The sequence below is a fragment of the Gouania willdenowi genome, chromosome 7 (assembly GCF_900634775.1).
Source record: "Gouania willdenowi chromosome 7, fGouWil2.1, whole genome shotgun sequence".
NCBI lineage: Eukaryota > Metazoa > Chordata > Actinopteri > Blenniiformes > Gobiesocidae > Gouania > Gouania willdenowi.
Genome location: NC_041050.1, coordinates 34693434 through 34712835, shown reverse-complemented (window position 1 = coordinate 34712835; position 19402 = coordinate 34693434). Strand labels below are relative to the sequence as shown.

At 37.5% G+C, this 19402-nt stretch overlaps 1 protein-coding gene across 7 annotated transcripts; it reads right to left on the bottom strand.

Moving 5' to 3' along the window:
* Nucleotides 1-566: 566 nt before the first annotated feature.
* Nucleotides 567-17575, bottom strand: znf362b (zinc finger protein 362b). Of its 7 annotated transcripts, none has more exons than XM_028453354.1 (9): nucleotides 17382-17575; nucleotides 13333-13424; nucleotides 12846-13107; nucleotides 11406-11510; nucleotides 10019-10337; nucleotides 8434-8658; nucleotides 7291-7369; nucleotides 6337-6495; nucleotides 567-5603 (listed from the first exon to the last, which is right to left on the bottom strand). In XM_028453354.1, the coding sequence occupies exons 2-9, from the start codon at nucleotides 13414-13416 to the stop codon at nucleotides 5487-5489; spliced, it is 1350 nt and encodes a 449-aa protein (XP_028309155.1). In that variant the 5' UTR covers nucleotides 13417-13424; nucleotides 17382-17575; the 3' UTR covers nucleotides 567-5486. The 7 variants fall into 7 exon arrangements, with proteins under 7 accessions (XP_028309155.1, XP_028309154.1, XP_028309152.1 ...); XM_028453353.1 differs by having other exon boundaries at nucleotides 11406-11537; nucleotides 12846-13080; nucleotides 17382-17574; XM_028453351.1 differs by having other exon boundaries at nucleotides 11406-11537; nucleotides 17382-17573.
* Nucleotides 17576-19402: the final 1827 nt, after the last annotated feature.

The window sequence follows — 19402 nt, the reverse complement described above, 5'->3', positions numbered from 1 at the left end:
AATTTTTTCCAAAATCCTGCAATTTTCCTCAAGATTTCCACAAATTATATAAAAATCTGTCACAAATCCAGTAAATTTAAGAGTAGATCCAGGGACTGATGCTAGTTACTTATTGTTTGGATATTGTTGGTGTCTTAAATACTTTAAATACTATTATACGTGAGCACATGAATCATATAAGTGCTCGTTTTACCGCTTATAATCTGTGGCCCACTTGAGATTAAACTGATCTGTATTTGGCCCCCGAACTAAAAATGAGTTTGACACCCCTGCTCTGAAGTTGACATTGTTGTGTTCCAGTTACAGCCAGTAGGCGGTGCTACAACCTCAATAATCCAGTGTAAGTAGTTTAAAAAAGAGGTAAAACACTGCAGGTACTGAAAAATATATTAAGGGTTGTTGAAGGAATATCATTTGTTTTACTGCATTAATCCTGCCAACCAACAAGATTTCTATGTGCATTTTATAAGACAATATTTTAATAAATACATTGTAAAGAAAATGTTCCTTGTTTTTTTTGCTCATACTTTATAAAAAAAAAAAAAACAAAAAAAGTAAAAACCACATCATTTAAACAGTCTGTTTATTAAACAAGGTAGAGATACAAAGCTTTTTTTTTTTTTCCTCACTCCTTTTTTCAACATTGATAACCTTAGTTTAACTTCTCAGTCTTGGCTGTGCATATTGGTCTAGAAACTTTATATGAAACCACAATGCAAGACAGGAAAAAAGTGTCAAATCTACGCAATATTTATTTTTTTTTTTTTCCATAGAGAACATGGGGTTAAACAGTTATACAGATTACAGCTCAAGAATAATCCATGCGTAAGGGAAAAAGAAATCCGACTGAATACTGCAGAACACAATACAGAGTCATGGAAATGGATGATAAAACAGTTAAGGCTTACATGTAAAATAGCTGATATAAAAAAAGAAGGTGAATATTAATAACGTACAAGTAGACTAAAAATAATTACAGTGAGCTCATACAGAAAACGTACAAAAATGCAAACGGAGCATGATTATGAAAAACTTAAAGATAGGTATTATAAATGAGTAACGTGTTTTACAGTACAGCAACATGTACATTATTCCCATTAACTCAGGAGAGCGTATGCTATAGAGGCAGGGTCTGTTGTTGGCGTAATAGTCTGTTTTTTTCAGGCCAGTGGGCTTGAGTATTAAGTTTTTATTTTATTTTTTATTTTTTTTTGTTTGAAAACATACTATATACTGTATATGTATTTTACAATTATTCTCAGTTCCACTGCAAACGCAAAGTCCGGCTTTAGCACCGTTTCCCCCCCACCTCCGAAGTGCCCTGAAGATGCAGGGTAGCCTTGAAGTACCATTCCAAGTAAATGGTTACAGTAAAAAATACAACAAACAATACTGTGAACAAAGAAATACTAAAGAGAGGAAAACAAATGGAAAATCTGTCTCTGCATAAATTCAAAATACAGACTTTTTCTGTATCCGACTCATATACTGCAGTTTATTCACCAGGTTAAGCTTCATAAAGAAAATCATATTATAGCCTGGCAGATATGTAGCAATATTAGGTTAAGATGTTCAATTCTGGATGTATGGAAATTTGAGTATGCTGAATTCATTTTCAATGCTAGAAAATGCTGGCAAATCAATGGTTCCCACTCAAAACCAAGAAATCCAAGATGGCCACAATCCGTATTGCCAATTTGGATTTTGTCATAACTTTGGTTCTATTTCACATAAAAACATGTCATTGGCGAATTATAGGTTTTCAGGGTCAAGGGATTCAATAATATATCTTAAAATGCCATAAATTGTGGTCAGAGCAAGATCCAAGATGGCCGCCATTCGTATTGCGAATTTCAATCTCACCATATCTTTGGGTCTGTTAGACGTAGAAACATGACAAAATGTAGGTTTTTTTGGGGACAAGGATTGTCATGAAATAGCCTAAAATACAGTTTTAAAGGCTAAATGATTTGATTTAAATCCCCATCAAAACATGAATTAAAATATCTATTTTCATTTATTTATATCCAAATTTGCAATAAATAATAATAATAATAATAATTTAAAAAATGTGCATGTGTAGCATTTTTTTTAATATGAGTTTTGGTCAATATCGCCCAGCCCTACTCTAAGCACAATTTATGGTATTTCAAGATATAATAATGAATTCCTTGACTCTGAAAACCTATATTTGCCACTGAGATCATACTTCTATGTGAAATAGAACCAAAGTTATGACAGAATATCCAAATTGGCAATACGGAAGGTGGCCATCTTGGATTTCTTGGTTTTGAGTAGAAACCATTGGTCTACCAGCGTGAATCCCATTAAAAATTGATTAATTGTACAAAAAAAAAACCCATTTGCTATCTTTTATGCTTTCCTCCAGAAGTGAACATCTTTTGGACATATCTGCCAGGCTAATATAGTTGCTGTACAAAGGCTTCACATTTTGGTCCAATGATTCGGTTAAAAATCCATCACGTGGGTAGAAAAAAAATGTCACTGGAGTTGAAATATTTTAAAAGAGGTTTAAAAATGAAGCAGAAACCAGCTGGTAGTGACATGTGCAACTGTTTTCAACTCCAATACAGAGGAGAAAAAAAATGAATATCATTCAAAGCTTGACTGAACAACTTAAAAAACAGAAGAAGTAGAAGAAGAAGAAAAGCTTACACAAGAACACAACTTCCTTTCTCATAAAACCTCAGCGAGGTTTGGGAATGGCACTAACTACTGGAATGAAGAAAAAAAAGAAGCTGCAACAAAACAGTGTTGCTTTGACCACGTTTAATGGTCATAAAGGTGCCGTGAAGGTCGAATGTGGAGGGAAAGATTTTCGATTAATATAACAAACAAAGCAAACATTCATCTTTCTTCCCTTCCATGTTGTACTTCTGCTTTTGCCGCCAGAAATCGACTACTTCTGAATACAATCATTATACGTTTCAATTGTCAACTGTCGATTGTACTTAAATTTCAAGGACCCTGTACTATTTGCACAAAAAAAAAAAATATGAGTGAGAAACAAAGAATGTAACAGAAACGACTGGTGTCTGTATGCAGTCTGTACTCTATAGCTGCCACAAATAACGCCTGCAGACATTTCCCATCCAACAAGATTGAGACAAATTGAGCCAAAAACCACGAGGCCTAAAAAGTGCTTTAAGATTATTTTTGGATGTCTCCAGAATAAACTCCTCCCCCAATTTTTTTTTTTTTTTTTTTTTAATCAACCCACTTTTTTCTTACTACTGTATTAGGGCAAAATATCATCTGGCACATTTTGGAAAACCCATTTCATGGAAGGTGAAAAGAATTATTTAAAACAAAAAAAAAATAACACTAACTAAATGTTTCTAAAGGCCGACGCATCCAACTAGCTCAGCAGATATGTAGCAATATTAGGCTACGATGTTCACTTCTGGACGAAAGCATGAAAATTGGTACATGAGTGTTTTTGAGTATGTTTTTAATGGGATCCATGTTGGCAAACCAATGGTTTCCACTCAAAATCAAGAAATCCAAGATGGCCACCATCAGTATTGCTAATTTGGATATTTTGTCATAACTTTGATTCTATTTGACATAGAACAAGGTTCCTGCAGATCCTTAAAAAGCCTTAAAAGGCAATAAATTCATGAATGTAAAATAAAAGACTTAAGTGTCATTAAAATGTCTTAAATCAATGTTTCAAAAGTCTTATATTTAAACAAATAGGTATGATTTTATGATTGCAATTAGTCTCACATTTCAAAATAAATGGTGACATTCTTTCGGTACATTTCGTTTGCCTGTCCAAATATTTTTATTGTTTTATAGATTTCAGGCTATTTTTGTAGTCATCTTGTGTGTTTTTGGAGTGATTGTGATTATTTTGTGTGTTTACTTTAGAAGGCCACCGATTGCACGTCTGCAATAGACACTAGTAAAAAAATAACCTAACTCTATGTAATTGATGTGGTGTTTTTTTCTCCACCAATTCTGTTTACTGTGAAGTTGGTCTTAAATTTAATTTAAAATGGCAATAAAAAGTCTTGAATTTAATTTAAACTCTAGGAACCCTGTAGAAGCATGATGTCAATGGCAAATTATAGGTTTTCAGGGTCAAGGAATTCAATAATACATCTTAAAATACTGTAAATTGTGCTCAGAGCAAGATCCAAGATGGCTGCCATCCGTATTGCAAATTTTAATTTTATCTAGGCCTGGGCGATAAAACGATAACAATACAGTATATATCACGATAGAGATGTAATCAATAAAGTAGCTGTGCACATTAGCAGATTCATGTTTCACCACCTGAAATGATGACCCATGAAGCCATGCTGAGTGGTTTTATACCAACATATTACTGTTGGTTTCATGTCAGAGATGTTAGTTCTACCCCAAGTTGTGCACAGATTTATTATTTACAAAATGCGTTGCACATTTTGTTTAATCAATCATTTATTTATTGTTTAATTTGTTTATTTAATCGATTTTATTCAGTTTTTTCCCCATAATTCTGTTGACCTCTTTTTAAATGTTAAAAATGAAAGTATTTCAATTCCGCCTTATTTCTTCTGATCCTTATTTTGAAAGGGTTAAAAAAACCTAATTAATAATTATCGATATCAACTGATATGAAACACTTTTTCCAGGCACATCACCCAGACCTAATCTTACCATAACTTTAGTTCTGTTAAACAAAGAAACATGTGGTAAAGTGTAGGTTTTTGGTGACAAGGATTGTCTTGAAATAGCTTAAAATACTGTAAATACCATCGAGGGCCAAATATAAGACGGACCCCACAAACGCTTTACACATGGAAAATGGTAAAATTTCATTGTAGCCACAAAGATGCCTTTGATAGAGCGAACGATTTGATTTAAAACGTGAATTAATATATTTTCATTTATTTCTCAGGAAGATTTTATCCATTGTGATCCTGGTGCATGCATAAGCAATAATCTGATGATGTGTTTATTTTGCATCACTTGCCAACATGTACAATGATAAAACTAACTTTTGATGTAGATATCTGAGTTATGACAAAATACGGATGGTGGCCATCTTGGATTTCTTGATTTTGAGGGGGAACCATTGGTTTGCCAGTGTTGATCCCATTAAAATAGATTCAGCAAACTGACGCTCATTTTCACGCTTTCTTCCTGAAGTGAACATGTTTTTGACATATCTGCTGGGCTAAACAGTTTACATGACGCTTACAAAAGTGCTTCCTGAATCTGACGCAAGACATTCTCTGCCGCTCCTGCACATCCAGCTGTACTGTTTACATTCACAAAATAATGCTGTGCTCCCTTTTTTGTTGTTGTTGTTGTTTTCTTTTTCTTGGACAGATGGGCCTGAATGGAGGTGGTCGGATTTAACACTGAATGCTTGTGTCAGCCGTCGTAATGCTAAAGTAAGCCTTATGTAGATGGCGATGTGGGTGCAGGGCCCCGATGCGCTCTGAACCTTGGTTTGAAAAACGTCCAGGAGCTCAGATGAGGGAGATGCGTATGGGGATGCTGGGGGACTCGGTCCTCTGCGGGGACTGGTGGCTCACTAGGTGCTCCACCACCGTGTGTTTGGACATGTGCTTCATAAGGTAGGTTTCCTTAAAAAGAGACACAACAAAACACAACACGTGAAATCAAATAATAATGTGAAACTAACTGGGAACGCAAATCACAACAAAACAACGTGAATACAGGGCTCTGATTTACAGTGATTGCAAAAAACGGACAAAAAAGTGAAATTCACTTCCTGAAACCGAAATGGCAATATTGATATAGAGCCGCACGATTATGGCCAAAATTATAATCACGATTTTTTTTTGATCAATTTAGCAATCACGGTTATAATTATTTATTTGAACAAAATCAAACGAAAGTTGTAATTTGACACTGATTAAACCCTCATGTGCATGTTTTCAAACAATATCACGCAATTTTTCACCATAAACGGGTGAAATAAAAGACTTGAGGAAAATATGATGAAATATGATGGAGTTCGCCTTCTGAAATATAAAAAGCTACATGACACAAACTGAACCCTCACTGACATATTTAAGAACAATATCACACATTTACAGGCAACTGTCGGTGGTCTAATGTGTAGCAACTTTAGCAAACGGACAGATGACAAATCTTTCAACACGTGCATTCGGTGCAAATATGAAATTATACCAATTGCTAACTCAATTGCCTGACTTAGGCATCATTTCTGGAAGTTTAAAAGCCAGTAATGACATTAGGGGAAGCCGATGAAACAGAAAAACAAACAAACATGGAAATGGGTGAACCCTGAGACAGAATTTGGGAAACTTTGAAAAGGGAAAGTGCACTCACTGAGGTGTAGGCCCGGCCACACATGCTACAGCAGTACGCTTTAGCGTTTTTGATGGCATGCGCTGACAGGTGGATCTGCAGTGATGCAGAGTCCGAGTAGGCACGGTAGCAGTTGGGGCATTTATACGGCTTGTCCTTATTGTGCTGCCTCTGGTGAGACTGTGGGAGAACAAACAGACTCAACAACAACAGCAGTGGGTGTCTGGAGGACATTTCTAATACACTGCACCATGCTATTTGTAAACAGGGATGATACATAACCAAACATGATTTTGTGATGTGGATAAAAACCAAAGAATGTGATGCTGTACAGCTTGTGTCAAACTCATGGCCCGGGGGCCAAATCCTGTCCTTTGGAGCATCCATTTTGGCCCGCAGGAGGAAGTAAAAATTAGAGAGAAACATGAATCATTGTGTAACATTACTGGTGTTTATATCGCATAATTGTAGCCATATTAGTGTTAAACTGTTGAAAAACTCAAAATTCTTACAAAATCCTTAAATTTTCCTCAAGTTGTGACATAATATTTCCCTTAATTAAATAGAAATTGGTCACAAAATCAAGGAAATTTAAAGTGAAGATCCTGTTGGGACTGATATTCATCACTTATTGCTAGAACATTGTCGATTTCTTACATATTTATTATTTTATGTATACATGGAAGTGCAAACTAGGGCACAATAATGTTGAAATTACTAATTTTCTTGCATAAAATCTGTCGCCCACTTGAGAACAAACTGCTCCGTATTTGGCCCCTGAACTAAAATGAGTTTGACACCCCTGCTGCACAACATTCGCCTCCAACTGGTCAACTTAATGCGTGATTGGTGCAGAAGTACATGAGAAAAATCCCCATTATTTATATTCTTATTTACAAGTCAAAAGAAAGGACACAGACTGTTTGATCTGAACTAGTAGTTGTGTTTTTTGGCCAGTTAATGGTTTCCACTGACCTGAAGGTTAGACAGCTGGGTAAAAGCTTTTTCACATCCGGGGTGAGCACATTTATACGGCCGGTCACCAGTGTGGATTCTGCAAGAAACACATTGAATAAGGCAGTTCATTATGGTGATCGCTTTGATTGACATATTAGGTTGTTTTTTTCAATGGATATTTTTCAGGAGAAAACCTTAAAGAAAGAAAAGAAGAAGAAAAAGTTAAAATGTGTCATTTAAAAAGAAATCATTAAGTTGATTATACATCACTTTGGTAATCCTGCAGTATGTAACTGTGTGTACTTTGTGTGTATAGGGCGACCGTGGCTCAATTGGTAGTGGGTCGTCTTCTGATCGAGAGGTTGGGGGTTCGATCCCAGTACCTGACTATGGGTCGAAGTGTCCTTGGGCAAGACAGTGAACCCTAAGTTGCTCCCAGTGGGCGACTAGCGCCTTGCATATGGCAGTTCTGGTGTGTGAATGATTGGGTGAATGAGCTGATATGTAAAGCGCTTTGAGACTGCTTCAGTGTGGGGATAAAGCGCTATATAAAATCAAGTCCATTTACTTTATGCAACACTATTCTTTGCTGTTTTTTTTTATCATGTTAATGTTTAAACAACAAAATATTTGCAGTACACAAAATACCACTAAGAGCAAAAATACACATTTGAGTGACAAGATATTTTTATACTGCATTTTATTTGAACTACATTTATCTCTCTCTATAAAAGCAAGGAAGTTCTGCGTGCGTGCGTGTGCGTGCATGAGATAGAACCCACACGGCAACCAGGAGGACAGGTGGCGGGTCTCTCACACGCACGCACGCACACACACACATCTCAGAACACGCCCTCACCTCACATAAGGTACTTGTAAAAAAATTAAATCATATGGGCACTGTACCAGTTTCAGAAATGTTAAGTATAGAATACAATTGTTTGATATTTATTGTGTGTGATGTGTTAATTTGAAAAAAGCAATAATAAAAAACAATTACAGATATAATTTGAATCCGCTACCAATTACTAGACATTTCAGGTGACCCCATTTTAATTCCAGACAACTCTAAGTTTTAAAAACTCTGCAATAGACACCTTAAATGTAAATGTTATGGGAGCTAAGACGTGCTAGCTGTATGGGTTTTTTGTGTTTACTGGCCTGGTGTGCTGCTGCAGGTGTGATAGCTGGCGGAAGGAGTTCTCGCAGTAGGAGCAGTGGTAGGGTTTGATGCCCAGGTGGATGCGCAGGTGCTGTGCCAGGTACGAGGCGTTGGCGAAGGTCTTAGAGCAGTGAGGACACTTGTGAGGTTTGGCCTCTGTGTGGGACTTGGAATGGATCTGCATCTCTGACTTAGTGAGGAAGGTGAGCGGGCACACTTTGCATCTACAGAAAGAAACGGAAACAAGACAAAACAAGAATAATATAATGTAATGTAATAATTATTATTCCTAATGTAAATGCTCTTTATTAAGGTGGCCAACTTTTATCAGGGTAGGGGGTCAAAAAATGTTTGTGTTTGATCAAAGGGCAACATTATCAGCATATATTAGCATTCAGAATAATTACCAATCTAAACATTAATACAGGAAATAACAAAATTAATTTAGTCATTTAGTCGTTTTTCCATCATTCATTGTATGTTTTTTTTGTGTGTGTATTTTTTCAGTAAAATGTGAGTCATTTTTGTGTATTTGTTTGTAGTACTGTGGGTTTGCTGAGGTTTTTCTGGTCTTTATGTGTACTTTTGTTCATTTCTGTTATCGTATTGTTCAGTTTTGTAGTAGCTTAGTGTGTTTTTGTTTCCGTCATTCTGTGTATGCTTTTTATCGTGTCCATTTCTGTGGTCCTTTTGTGTATTTTTCCAGTAAAATGTATGTCTTTTGTACTAATCTTGTGTATTTGTGTTGTTGTTTTGTTTGTTTGTAGTACTGTGGGTTTGCCAATATGTTTTATGGTGTTTTTCTTGCCTTTTTATCTACTTTTGTTGTCATTTTTTGCAATACTGTATTGTATGTTTTTTGAGTCTTTTTGTGTATTTCTGTTGTAGTTGTGTTCAATTTCGGAGTATTTTCTGTTTTCCCTGTCTTTTACTGTATTTTTTGGTCATGTTGTAATTTTTTAAAATATATTTTAGTGTATTCTTGCTGTGGTTTTGTGCGTTTACTTTGCATTTACGACATTTAATCAAACGAAAAAAACATTTGGCACTTTCATTCCCAGATATCAGCATTCATTTTTAATAGCATAAAATGGCGTTAAAAAACACAAAATGTAAAAAATGGTTAAAAAGCCAAATTCTGTAGCTGTGTTTCAAGTTACATTTGGAAATGCGCAAAATCTAAATAGCGCAAAAAAAACTGCGCTTTCATGATGAGATTTTTCAGTAGTTTCGATATTGAAATAAAATGCAAAAGCACCATTTTCCACAATTACACGTCACATGACGTGACGTACATGGTCACATGACAACTTCTCTCTGAGAAAACATGGCACGATACGTGTAAACAGAAGAGGAGACCGATACATTCATGAGCATTATACTATAAGAGTGTTATAAGGAGGTTTGGAGCGTCCATCTTCATACAGCGAAGTCTCGCGGGATGAGATTTCACGAGAGTTACGAGGCTCTAATGGAAACACGTTCAAAGCGCAATTATACTTTGTCGAAACTTTCGAAATATTGCTTATAATTTGTGAAAAACTGTAATAGAAACCCATTCTGTGCCTGTTGCGTCAGTCTCACCTGTAGGTTTTTCCTTCTTTGGGTGCAACAGTCACACAGCCTTGGTCAGCTAGGATGGGGTAGGGCACCACCAGCAAAGGGCCGGTCGTGTTTTCAGCTTTGATCTTCTTCCTTCCGCGAGGCGCCTTCGGTGGAGGGCCCAGTAACCCTGCCAGGCCCCCTGCCTTCATGTGGTCCATGCCGGGACCGCTGGCCAGACCCGAGATGATGTTCACCGATGGGGCGCCGCCTAGTCGGCTTTGGCTGCTGGAGGTGGGAGTGGTGGGGGTCAGAGCCTCTGAGGTGCCGTGGCTGTCGGGTCGAGATGAGGGAGCCAATCCTGAGGGGTGTTAGGAAATCACAAATGACTCCAAATACCTGGAAAATTGGTACGTCTATGGACTATGAGCTACTGTTACATGCTAGAAATGCCTCATCACTGTCCATTTTAAAACTACCCATTTTTATTCCTTGGCTTTAACCCAGTATGACACTCTGCTCTTGTTTTAGTGTTCTGTTGTTCTTTATAATTAAATCAGTTTTGATGCTTTTTTTACTCTGTTTTTTTTTTATTCTTTTGCTGTTTTATCTATAACTGTATCTTGTGTACAGGACATTGTGCCATCCGTGGCTGACTTAAAGGGCTGTATACAGTACATGTTTGATCAAGTTTGTTCTCCTCTATTACAAATACAGAGTTACCAGTATTAGTAACAAGTTGTGCCAGCTCAGATATTTGTATACTGCACACATTTATATTTGAAAAAGTTAAAGTATAGAATACAGTTGTTTAAAATTGTGTGTTGTTTTGTTTTGTAAATAATAATACAATTATTATTATACATTTTATTTAAAAGCCACCCAAGGACACCTTACAATAAAAACAGAACAATAAAAACAGTGCAATATATTACAAAACAGAATAATACTAAAACATTTTTAATATCAATAACTACACATTTCAGGGCACCCAATTTAAACTTCAGGCCACCCCAGGTTTGAAAAACACTGTATTAGAATAAAGAGCATTTTCTAGTATTTCATTTTCTGATCATTATTAGCTAAACAGAAAGTTTTTTTCCCCCACATTATAATTAACTGATTGATTAATGTCTTTATTTCAAACATGTAAAATGAGAAAAGAACACCAGTTTGGAAAACAAAAAATGAAATATTATGAATTACAACAGCAGAAATGATCCACCAACACTTACATGTATGAAAAGGAGTAGGAAGAAGTGTGAACTTATTTAATCCTACGCCTTTAATCACTAGCAATTTAGCTTTTCTAAGTACAACTAATAATGACTTGTAAAGGAAGATAAAACATAAACAGATCATTAAATGGTGATAATGGAGCTACTGTATATTCTAGTTGATGTCTACAGATTGAAGGTGTTTAACGTACCTGAGCGATGGTTGATCCGGCTGGCTTGCTCACTGAGCTGCCTCATGTGCCAGTCTTCCCACAATCCTTTGGCCTTCACTGCTGACTTGTCGTCCATGTTTGCATCTGGTATCCAGAAGGAAAGGACCTTTTCTTCATTAAAGGATGACATTTAACAGATAGCATTTTTAAAAGCATCATGTCTGTGTTTCAAATGTGCGTATGCCGGGAAACGCTCATAAATGTGTTGAATACTACAGATTTATACAGGAATGTAGCCATGTTTGCATGTTTAACTTTATTCATCACTTTCAATCTTGATGTTTCTTTAAAAGAATCCTCCACTGTTTTTTACAAATGTGGCCTAAAACCTTTGAAATGTCCTTATTAGAAGATCTATGCCTAAAAAAACTGTATTCCACCATCTTGGAATCACATGATTGACGATGTCACACCCCCCCATTTGCCTGTAAACATTCCATTGTCTCCTACTGGAGTGAAACAATCAGCCTGCTTTTAAGATTATGTAGCAGCTTTTTCAGTCAAAATGGCTATTTGTGCACCTTTTGGTTGCTCTAAATAATCAGGAACAGTTAAAGATGTCGATGTAAACCTCTTGTTTACGGAAAGAGGATACAAACAGTTCCAACTCTGTGGTTTGGCAGTCGACAATGAAGCAGAGAAGAAGAGCTCAGTGCGCTGACATACTCCGGTGGCTGAAGTTAGCAAGTAATAATAGTAATAATGGCTTGGATTTATATAGCCCCTCCCACTTGTGAGTGTGCACACCTGATTTACACCTTTTAATGACACTGACCTGTCGCTGTGGGTGAGCTGGGGTCCATGGCAGTGGGAATAGTTCTTTACCCTCAATTGGGATTGAACTTTGTAGTGAAAAACGTTTTCCATGTTTGGATGAATAGTTGCTAAGCACCTCAAAACAACCACAGGCTTCGTATAAACTTCTGTGACTTCGACAATTCATTCAACATTAATAAGGAAACTTAGACTTAAACATTGTTTAGCATGAAAACTTAAGTTGGATGCATTTTTGGTTCATTTATTTGTAAAGTTTGGCAAATTGTTGATTGTTCAACAGGCAATTTAACTTTTCCTGATTATTTAAAGCAACCAAAAGCAGCACAAATTGTCATTTTGACCAGAAAAGCTGCTAAATAATCTAAAAAGCAGGCTGAATCCTTCACTCCAATAGAAAACAATAGAATGTTTTCAGGTAAATGGGGGTGTGCGATGCCTTCAATCATGTGATTTCAAGATGGCGGAAAAGTTAATAAAACAAATATAAGGCAAAATAAGGACATTTCAAATGTTTTAGGCCATATTTGTGAAAACAGTGGAGGATCCCTTGAATGCAACAATCTTGTTCCCATTAAACCTAACAACTGCATCCCTCCTCATAACTGAACGTTTAATATCAGCTTTTTGTCTGGATGAAGGTACCTGGTCCAGAGCTGGAGGCGGGCCGGGCGTGCAGGGCGATGTCCGGTTGTCCTGAGCCCTGGGGCTGAGGGTGGTGACCTGGCACCTGCTGGGGCTGAGACTTTGGCACAGGCATGCCATGCTGAGCGCCACCATCCGGGGACGAGGTGGGCACCAGTAAAGGCTGCTGGGAGGGGGCGGAGGTAGGAGGCAGGTGCAAGGGTCGGATCTTCTCGGCCATCAGCTGTTCCTTGATCTTGTTAATGAGGACCAGGTTATCCAGCTGAAAGGGTTAACGGTTCACGCTCAACAGAAAACAGCCACCATGTGTGAACGTGTTTCAGGTCATCAAAAGATGCATCAAAAAACAACCCCACTTAGCAGCACATGGCTTTTTCTCCTGTGAACTAAGATAATTCTGAGCAGCTGAAGAGACGTTCACACATGGAAATAAACGGCAGCACAATGTGGAAATATCCCGTTAATGGCATGTCAGTGTTGGACTTACCTGGCCTGGCATGGATGGTGGCGGCGGCCAGAAATACGGGTTGTTAAATCGAGGCTCCGCCATCCTGTCATCAAACACATGCATCTCAGTCACTATCAAGCAGAGGTGGAAGTAATGGATTACAAGTAGTAACGTCTAGGGCTGTCACTTTAACTCGTTAATTGTGATTAATTAATTACAGGAAAAAATAACGCGCTGAAAAATTACTTGCGTTAATGGCTTGGTTTTTTTTTTACACCCCAAACAGCGCGGAACCTTTCTAATTGCACGCGTTTTCCGGTATACCCATATTACTGATGCACCAGCTACAATGGTAGAACCCGAGGAGAAGTCTTTGTGAGCATTAATTTTAGTTAAAAAAAAAAAAAACACTGGATGGAAAACTAAAGTCCAGTTGTGTGCAAATTGTGCAAGAAAGAGTTTGTGGATCAGCGATGGTCTTCCTCCTCCAGCGGAACTCTTCCACTTCAATGCTAATTATGTAGCAGCTAGCATGGACAGCGGTACTACGGACACTATACTAGACCGAGTGGCCAGTCCACACTGGACAAGATGACAGAGTTCAGAGCCAAAATGAACAAATCCATGAGTGACAAATGAACAAAATCAGTGGATAAATGATTGTAGTGGACAGTCGACCACTCTCAGTGGTAGATAAAGTGGGCGGGGCTACTATTACTAGAAATGATTACTTGATGTTATTACAGTACTTTATTTTGTGATGAACAATTTTATTTTTGATGTGCTAGTTTACAGCACTGTGATTGATGGGTCTGTTTTATTTATTTTATGTTATCTGAAGGAGAGAAAAAGCAACAAGTTCAGTGTTCATTAACTGTATTGCTCAGAAAATTGTTCTTACTGTTTATGATGTGCTAACTTATAACACTATATATGGACCTGATGTTTTATTTCATTTCTATTTCATATTATTTGGAGATTGACTAAAGTACACGTCAATATTTCCCCTGATGGTCTAAAGGTGTCAGCAGCTCTTGGGTCTAGTCTCACATACAGAGGAATAGAAATGGTTCAAGTCTGTTAAAAACAATAAAAAGCCACTTTGTTATACATAAATGTTTTGATCCGTCACAATAATGTAATTTAAATGAGATTAAAAAAGAGATTAATTAGATTAATTAAACACAGAGCATATGTCTATTGACAGCACTGGTAACGTTACTATAATTGAGTAGCTTTTATGGGTATTTGTACTTTAAGTAAAAATCTAAATCAGTAGTTTTACTTGTCCTTAAGCATGTCTTAAAAGAAGTAAAGTAATTCATTACATTTCTACACCCAACTGTTACTGAGTAAATTATTATTTCTTGTTTTAAAATTAATAAAAACATTGTGAAACTACAAAAAAATGAAATAACCAGACAACAATCAAATGAATCACATCATAGCCAACCAATCAGATTAAACGTAATGCACTGCACATTGAATGGAGGTTATTTTCTCAGTTTTAGAGTTCATAAATGTAGCTATACTTTGTATTTAAACAATTATAATAATCATTTTATACAGATGCCTTTGTGTAAAATAAATTAAGTTCCAATTGTACAAGATTTGGTCTCTTCCTTTTTAAGTTTATACATGAGATGTTGCAAAGGAACCGTGGCAAGATTTATTACAAAAAGTAATTTAGGGGGTGAAAATAACTAGTAACTTTTACTTTGAGTACTATTTTACCTTTTAATTGTACTTGAGTATTTTATTACTTACTTGTACTTGTACTAGAGAACAATTTCAGTCAAGTAACAGCACTTCTACTTGATTAAACTACATCAGTACTCTTTCGACCTCTGCTCCCAACGTCACACCTGATTTTTCTAGTCCAAAGCCCCACACCTAGAATATGAGAGATGGTCACAAAAAGGCCTGCGCAATGTATCGAGGGTCCAGATGTATCGCAATTTCTGTTTTGCCGATTTATAAAATTAATATATTGCCTATATCACGTGTCAAACTCATGGCCCGGGGGCCAAATCCTGCCCTTTGGAGCATCCAATTTGGCCCACAGGAGAAAGTAAAATTGATGGAGAAAACATGAATCATTGTGTAAAGGAAACTCAACAATATTTGCAGGGGCTCAAAGTTTTCCCGGTGTTTATATCGCATGATTGCAGTCATTTTTAATGATAAAACAGTTGAAAAAACTAAAAATCCTTACAAAATCCTTCAATTTTCCTCAAAATATGACATATTTCCTTTGATTAAATAGAAATTGGTCACAAAATCTATGAAATTTAATGTGAAGATCCTGTTGGGACTGATATATGTCACTTATTGCTCGTATATGGTCGGTTTCTTACATATTTTATATTTTATGTATACCTAGAAGTGCAAACTATGGCACAATAATGTTGAAATTACTCGTTTTCTTGCATAAAATCTGTGGCCCACTTGAAAACAAAGTGCTCCGTATTTGGCCCCTGAATTAAAGTGAGTTTGACACCCCTGGCCTATATGGATCTATTTTTATTTTATAGCTTTTTTTTTTTGTCATTTTAGGAGTTGCTGCTTTTGCTTCTTCACAGAACAGCATAAAAAGGTCAGTTAAATGGATTTCTGAGTGCATCCTAACCCAGACCTTCCTCTAAACAAGACACACTACAGAACTCACTCACACGTGCTGTCTCTTATAGGAGAAAAAGGCGAAAGTCTCAGCATCTTGTGACATTATTGACCAGTTATTACACTTTGGGTTTAAGGACTGAATACAAGTGCACACATTACAGTAGAAAAAAAAACAAAAAATGTAAATAACAATACAAATGTGTACAAATACAATACAGATACATACAAGAATCAAAAAGCTGTCTGGTTAATGTGAGGAGTAATCATATCATGTAATAAAATAAAAAAGGTTTTCTAAAAGCATAATTTAAAGGGAGAATATTAGCACATCAAACTACCTTTAACTCAGCCTTTCAAGGACCTTTAGGATCAGCTAGCCATCACCATGGTAACTGTTCAAACTCCTTCCATCCTTGTCTCATGTACTTGTTCACAGACAGACAGAACAAACCTATACACTGTGTGTTTTACACATTGTTCCCATAAATCAGTCACAATGAAATACTAAAGAAATAAGCCGGTGAGAATGACTTTGTTTGAAGTCTAAAAGACTAAAACGTGTCATGTTGCATTCAGGCTCCATACTCAGGAGTGTGTAAATAAATAAATGCCACTCCTCTCTGACAGCTTTAGAAAACATGTGGATGTGAGCTTCAGAAACACATGTTCACCTGTAAAACTGGAGCTAAATGTGGGTTCTACTAGCAGGCTTTTCTCTTCCTGTGGTCTCAATCTCTCAAACTAACCGAGTAGTGCTTTTACATTTACACACAAGCACGCTAAAACTTTCTATTTAGTGACTTTTTTGTTCATGTTAGTGGTGTGGGAACAGTCTAGACCCGGGACTGAAGCACTAACGCCGGACCCGAGCCTCCCTGCGCTGCTCAGACATTCCCAGACAGTTTTCCTCAAACATTTCCAGACAAAAGAGAAACAAAAATGGCAGCCTTATTTTTATAAGGCGGGACGCCATATTCTGCAGACCCCAAATTTTCTGTCTCGGTGTGAGTGTGTCTGTGGCGGGGCTGTAGCTACACACTGACGGACACACAAAGGTGTGTTTACCGTGTCAAAGCAACGGATGATTGTTTACGGCCAAATGCAGGTTTGAATAGCCCGGCCTCCCATGCTTAAAAAAAAAAAAAAAAAAAAAAAAAACCTGACACTTCCTACAACAAGCATGCCGTGCTAAAGGAGCAGGAAAACGGCTCGGCACGGCTCGGCTCTGCGGTCCTAACCACCGTGTGTGGTGCGTTCAGGTCACAGTCAGACACAGGGCCATCTTTCTTTTTTTTTTTTTTTTTAAACCAAATTCCCCCTCATATGGCTGCATTCACACACACACACACACACACACACGGACTGTAACTTCTGGACGGGGAAAAAAAATACACGTCGTGCACCATGCGTGTGCGTGTGTGTGTGTGTGAGGACAGGGAAAATACAAAAGAGACATGCACAAATACCTTGTGTCCTGAACGCAGTCAGACTGTAGCGCTTTAATATAAAAGCTTGATGTTCTTTCTGCCTCCAGCAGTCGGACCACCGCTTCCGGGTCGCTTTGTTCACTTCTGGGTACTACTACTACTACTGCTGCTGCTGCTGGTGGTGGTGGTGGTGCTACTTTTACTGCTACCACTGCTATTACTGCTGCTGCTGCTGCTAAGGCTCACTTCACTCACAGAAAAGGAAGAAATGCTGCTACTAATGGACTTTCACTAGACGATCTGCTTTATTCACGATAATCACACACTGTTTGTGACTGTAGATGTAACAGTGAATCACATCTGATGCTGTAAAAAGAAAAGAGGTGCTGCCATTAGAGTAAAGAGAAGAAAAAAAAAGCTTTACAAGGATGATGGAACACGGGAAATCTAAACAGGACTGGGCAACAACAACATTTTAGGCAACGCAAATGTAATTGTATGGTGAACAATATTCTTGCGAATAAATAAAGACAACAAAAATGTTCCCTGACGTAATAACACTTACTGAAAGGGCCTGTACTACGAAGCTGGATAAGTATATCCGGTGTAGTGTAAAATAATCCTACGCGTGACATTTTCCCATGGGCGCATGCACACTAATAGCGTAGTAAATATTACTCATACATCTTGGTTAAGCTAGCTATGCTCTCCTTATTTACATTGCTGTTAGCATGCATTGGAGAGGTTTATTTTCTGATTTACGTTATTATTTCTCTTGCTAATTACTTATGTTGATTGTTGCCACCCACGGTCATTATACTGTATTTGCTTTATGTGTGCTTTTGCTTGTGAGTTTAGTGCTTTTATGATGCTTTGTGTGTGTTATTACTTATGCAGCTTTATTCATGTGTGTGTTAAATTACTAAAATGTTATGTACTGCTGCATTAGGTTTACAGAACCACGTTCTTCCAAGTAAAGCCTTTATAAATCCTGATCTGCCTCCGTGACTCTCACCGGAGTCACACTCCCATAGTGTCACCGGCTCTATTTCACACACCCTGTAAAGGCCCCAAACCTCTCTGTCACATGTATACATACAATATTGGCGGTTGCTATCTGTACGGTTGCCGTATCAATATACCAACATTCTATCCAGACGCAGCGCCCCTATTTGGCCAGTTTAGGTCACGTGATAGGTCAGTCATTGGCCAGTTTAGGATCTGGTGACTAAGACTAAACCTTACCCTAAACCTAAAAATTGTTGCGATATTGGGTTACAACCTAACCCTAAGATGCTAAGTACTTGTACTAGCACCGGGGGTTGTACGTACGGCAACGGTATAAATAGACACTTTCAACACTATTTTGCTACCTTAAAATTTCATACTGTGATAAACCCTAACCCTAATCGTAAGCCTAACCTTAAAAATTAAAGGAAAGATTCTTACTTTTTTTGAACATGAGGGACTCGCATGTGCAGTTCACCAGTTACGCATGCCCATTGTCGACCGTAGGAAAATTTCACGGTAGGGTTATTTTACGCTACACCGGGATATCTCTCCGTTAGCAGGCTTCACCTAACCAAACATTCTCTGTCAGAGAACACCTGTACTACGAAGCAAGTTATCAACACATTCACTTAAAGCTGCAGTATGTAGAATCCTGAGATTGTATAGAAACAACCACTCTCCCCTCTCCCCTCCCTGTTTCGAATCCTATCGTCCCTCACTAGTATCCTCATAAACGCGCACAACCGTGGAACTCTTGGTGACTTATTTCTTAATTGAGACTAGTGACAAATCTTGGGGTTTTATCTTGTGGGGGTCCTACAACTCCAAAATAGGCATACATCAAAAACAAGGTTTGTGTAGCTTTGTGCTTTCAAACTAACCAAATGTATTTCAAACAGAACCAATAAATAAGAAATAATTTCATGGTAATTTTGAGTGTACTATGATGCCCTGACAAGTGTGTTAGCTGAGCTCGAGCTGCTTGGTCGAGGTCTGCGCTCTCTGAGTGCTTTTCTAGTTTAAAATGCTTTTTATACCTGTCTTTATCC

Bases quoted from the DNA above. Each gene is read 5' to 3' on its own strand.
- znf362b (XM_028453351.1), bottom strand. From the start codon at position 13,416: ATGCATGTGTTTGATGACAGGATGGCGGAGCCTCGATTTAACAACCCG. The intron at 10,338-11,405 runs GTACGTTAAACA...AACACCCCTCAG, and splicing joins CCGGATCAACCATCGCTCAG to GATTGGCTCCCTCATCTCGA. The intron at 8,659-10,018 runs GTGAGACTGACG...TTCTTTCTGTAG, and splicing joins AAAGAAGGAAAAACCTACAG to ATGCAAAGTGTGCCCGCTCA.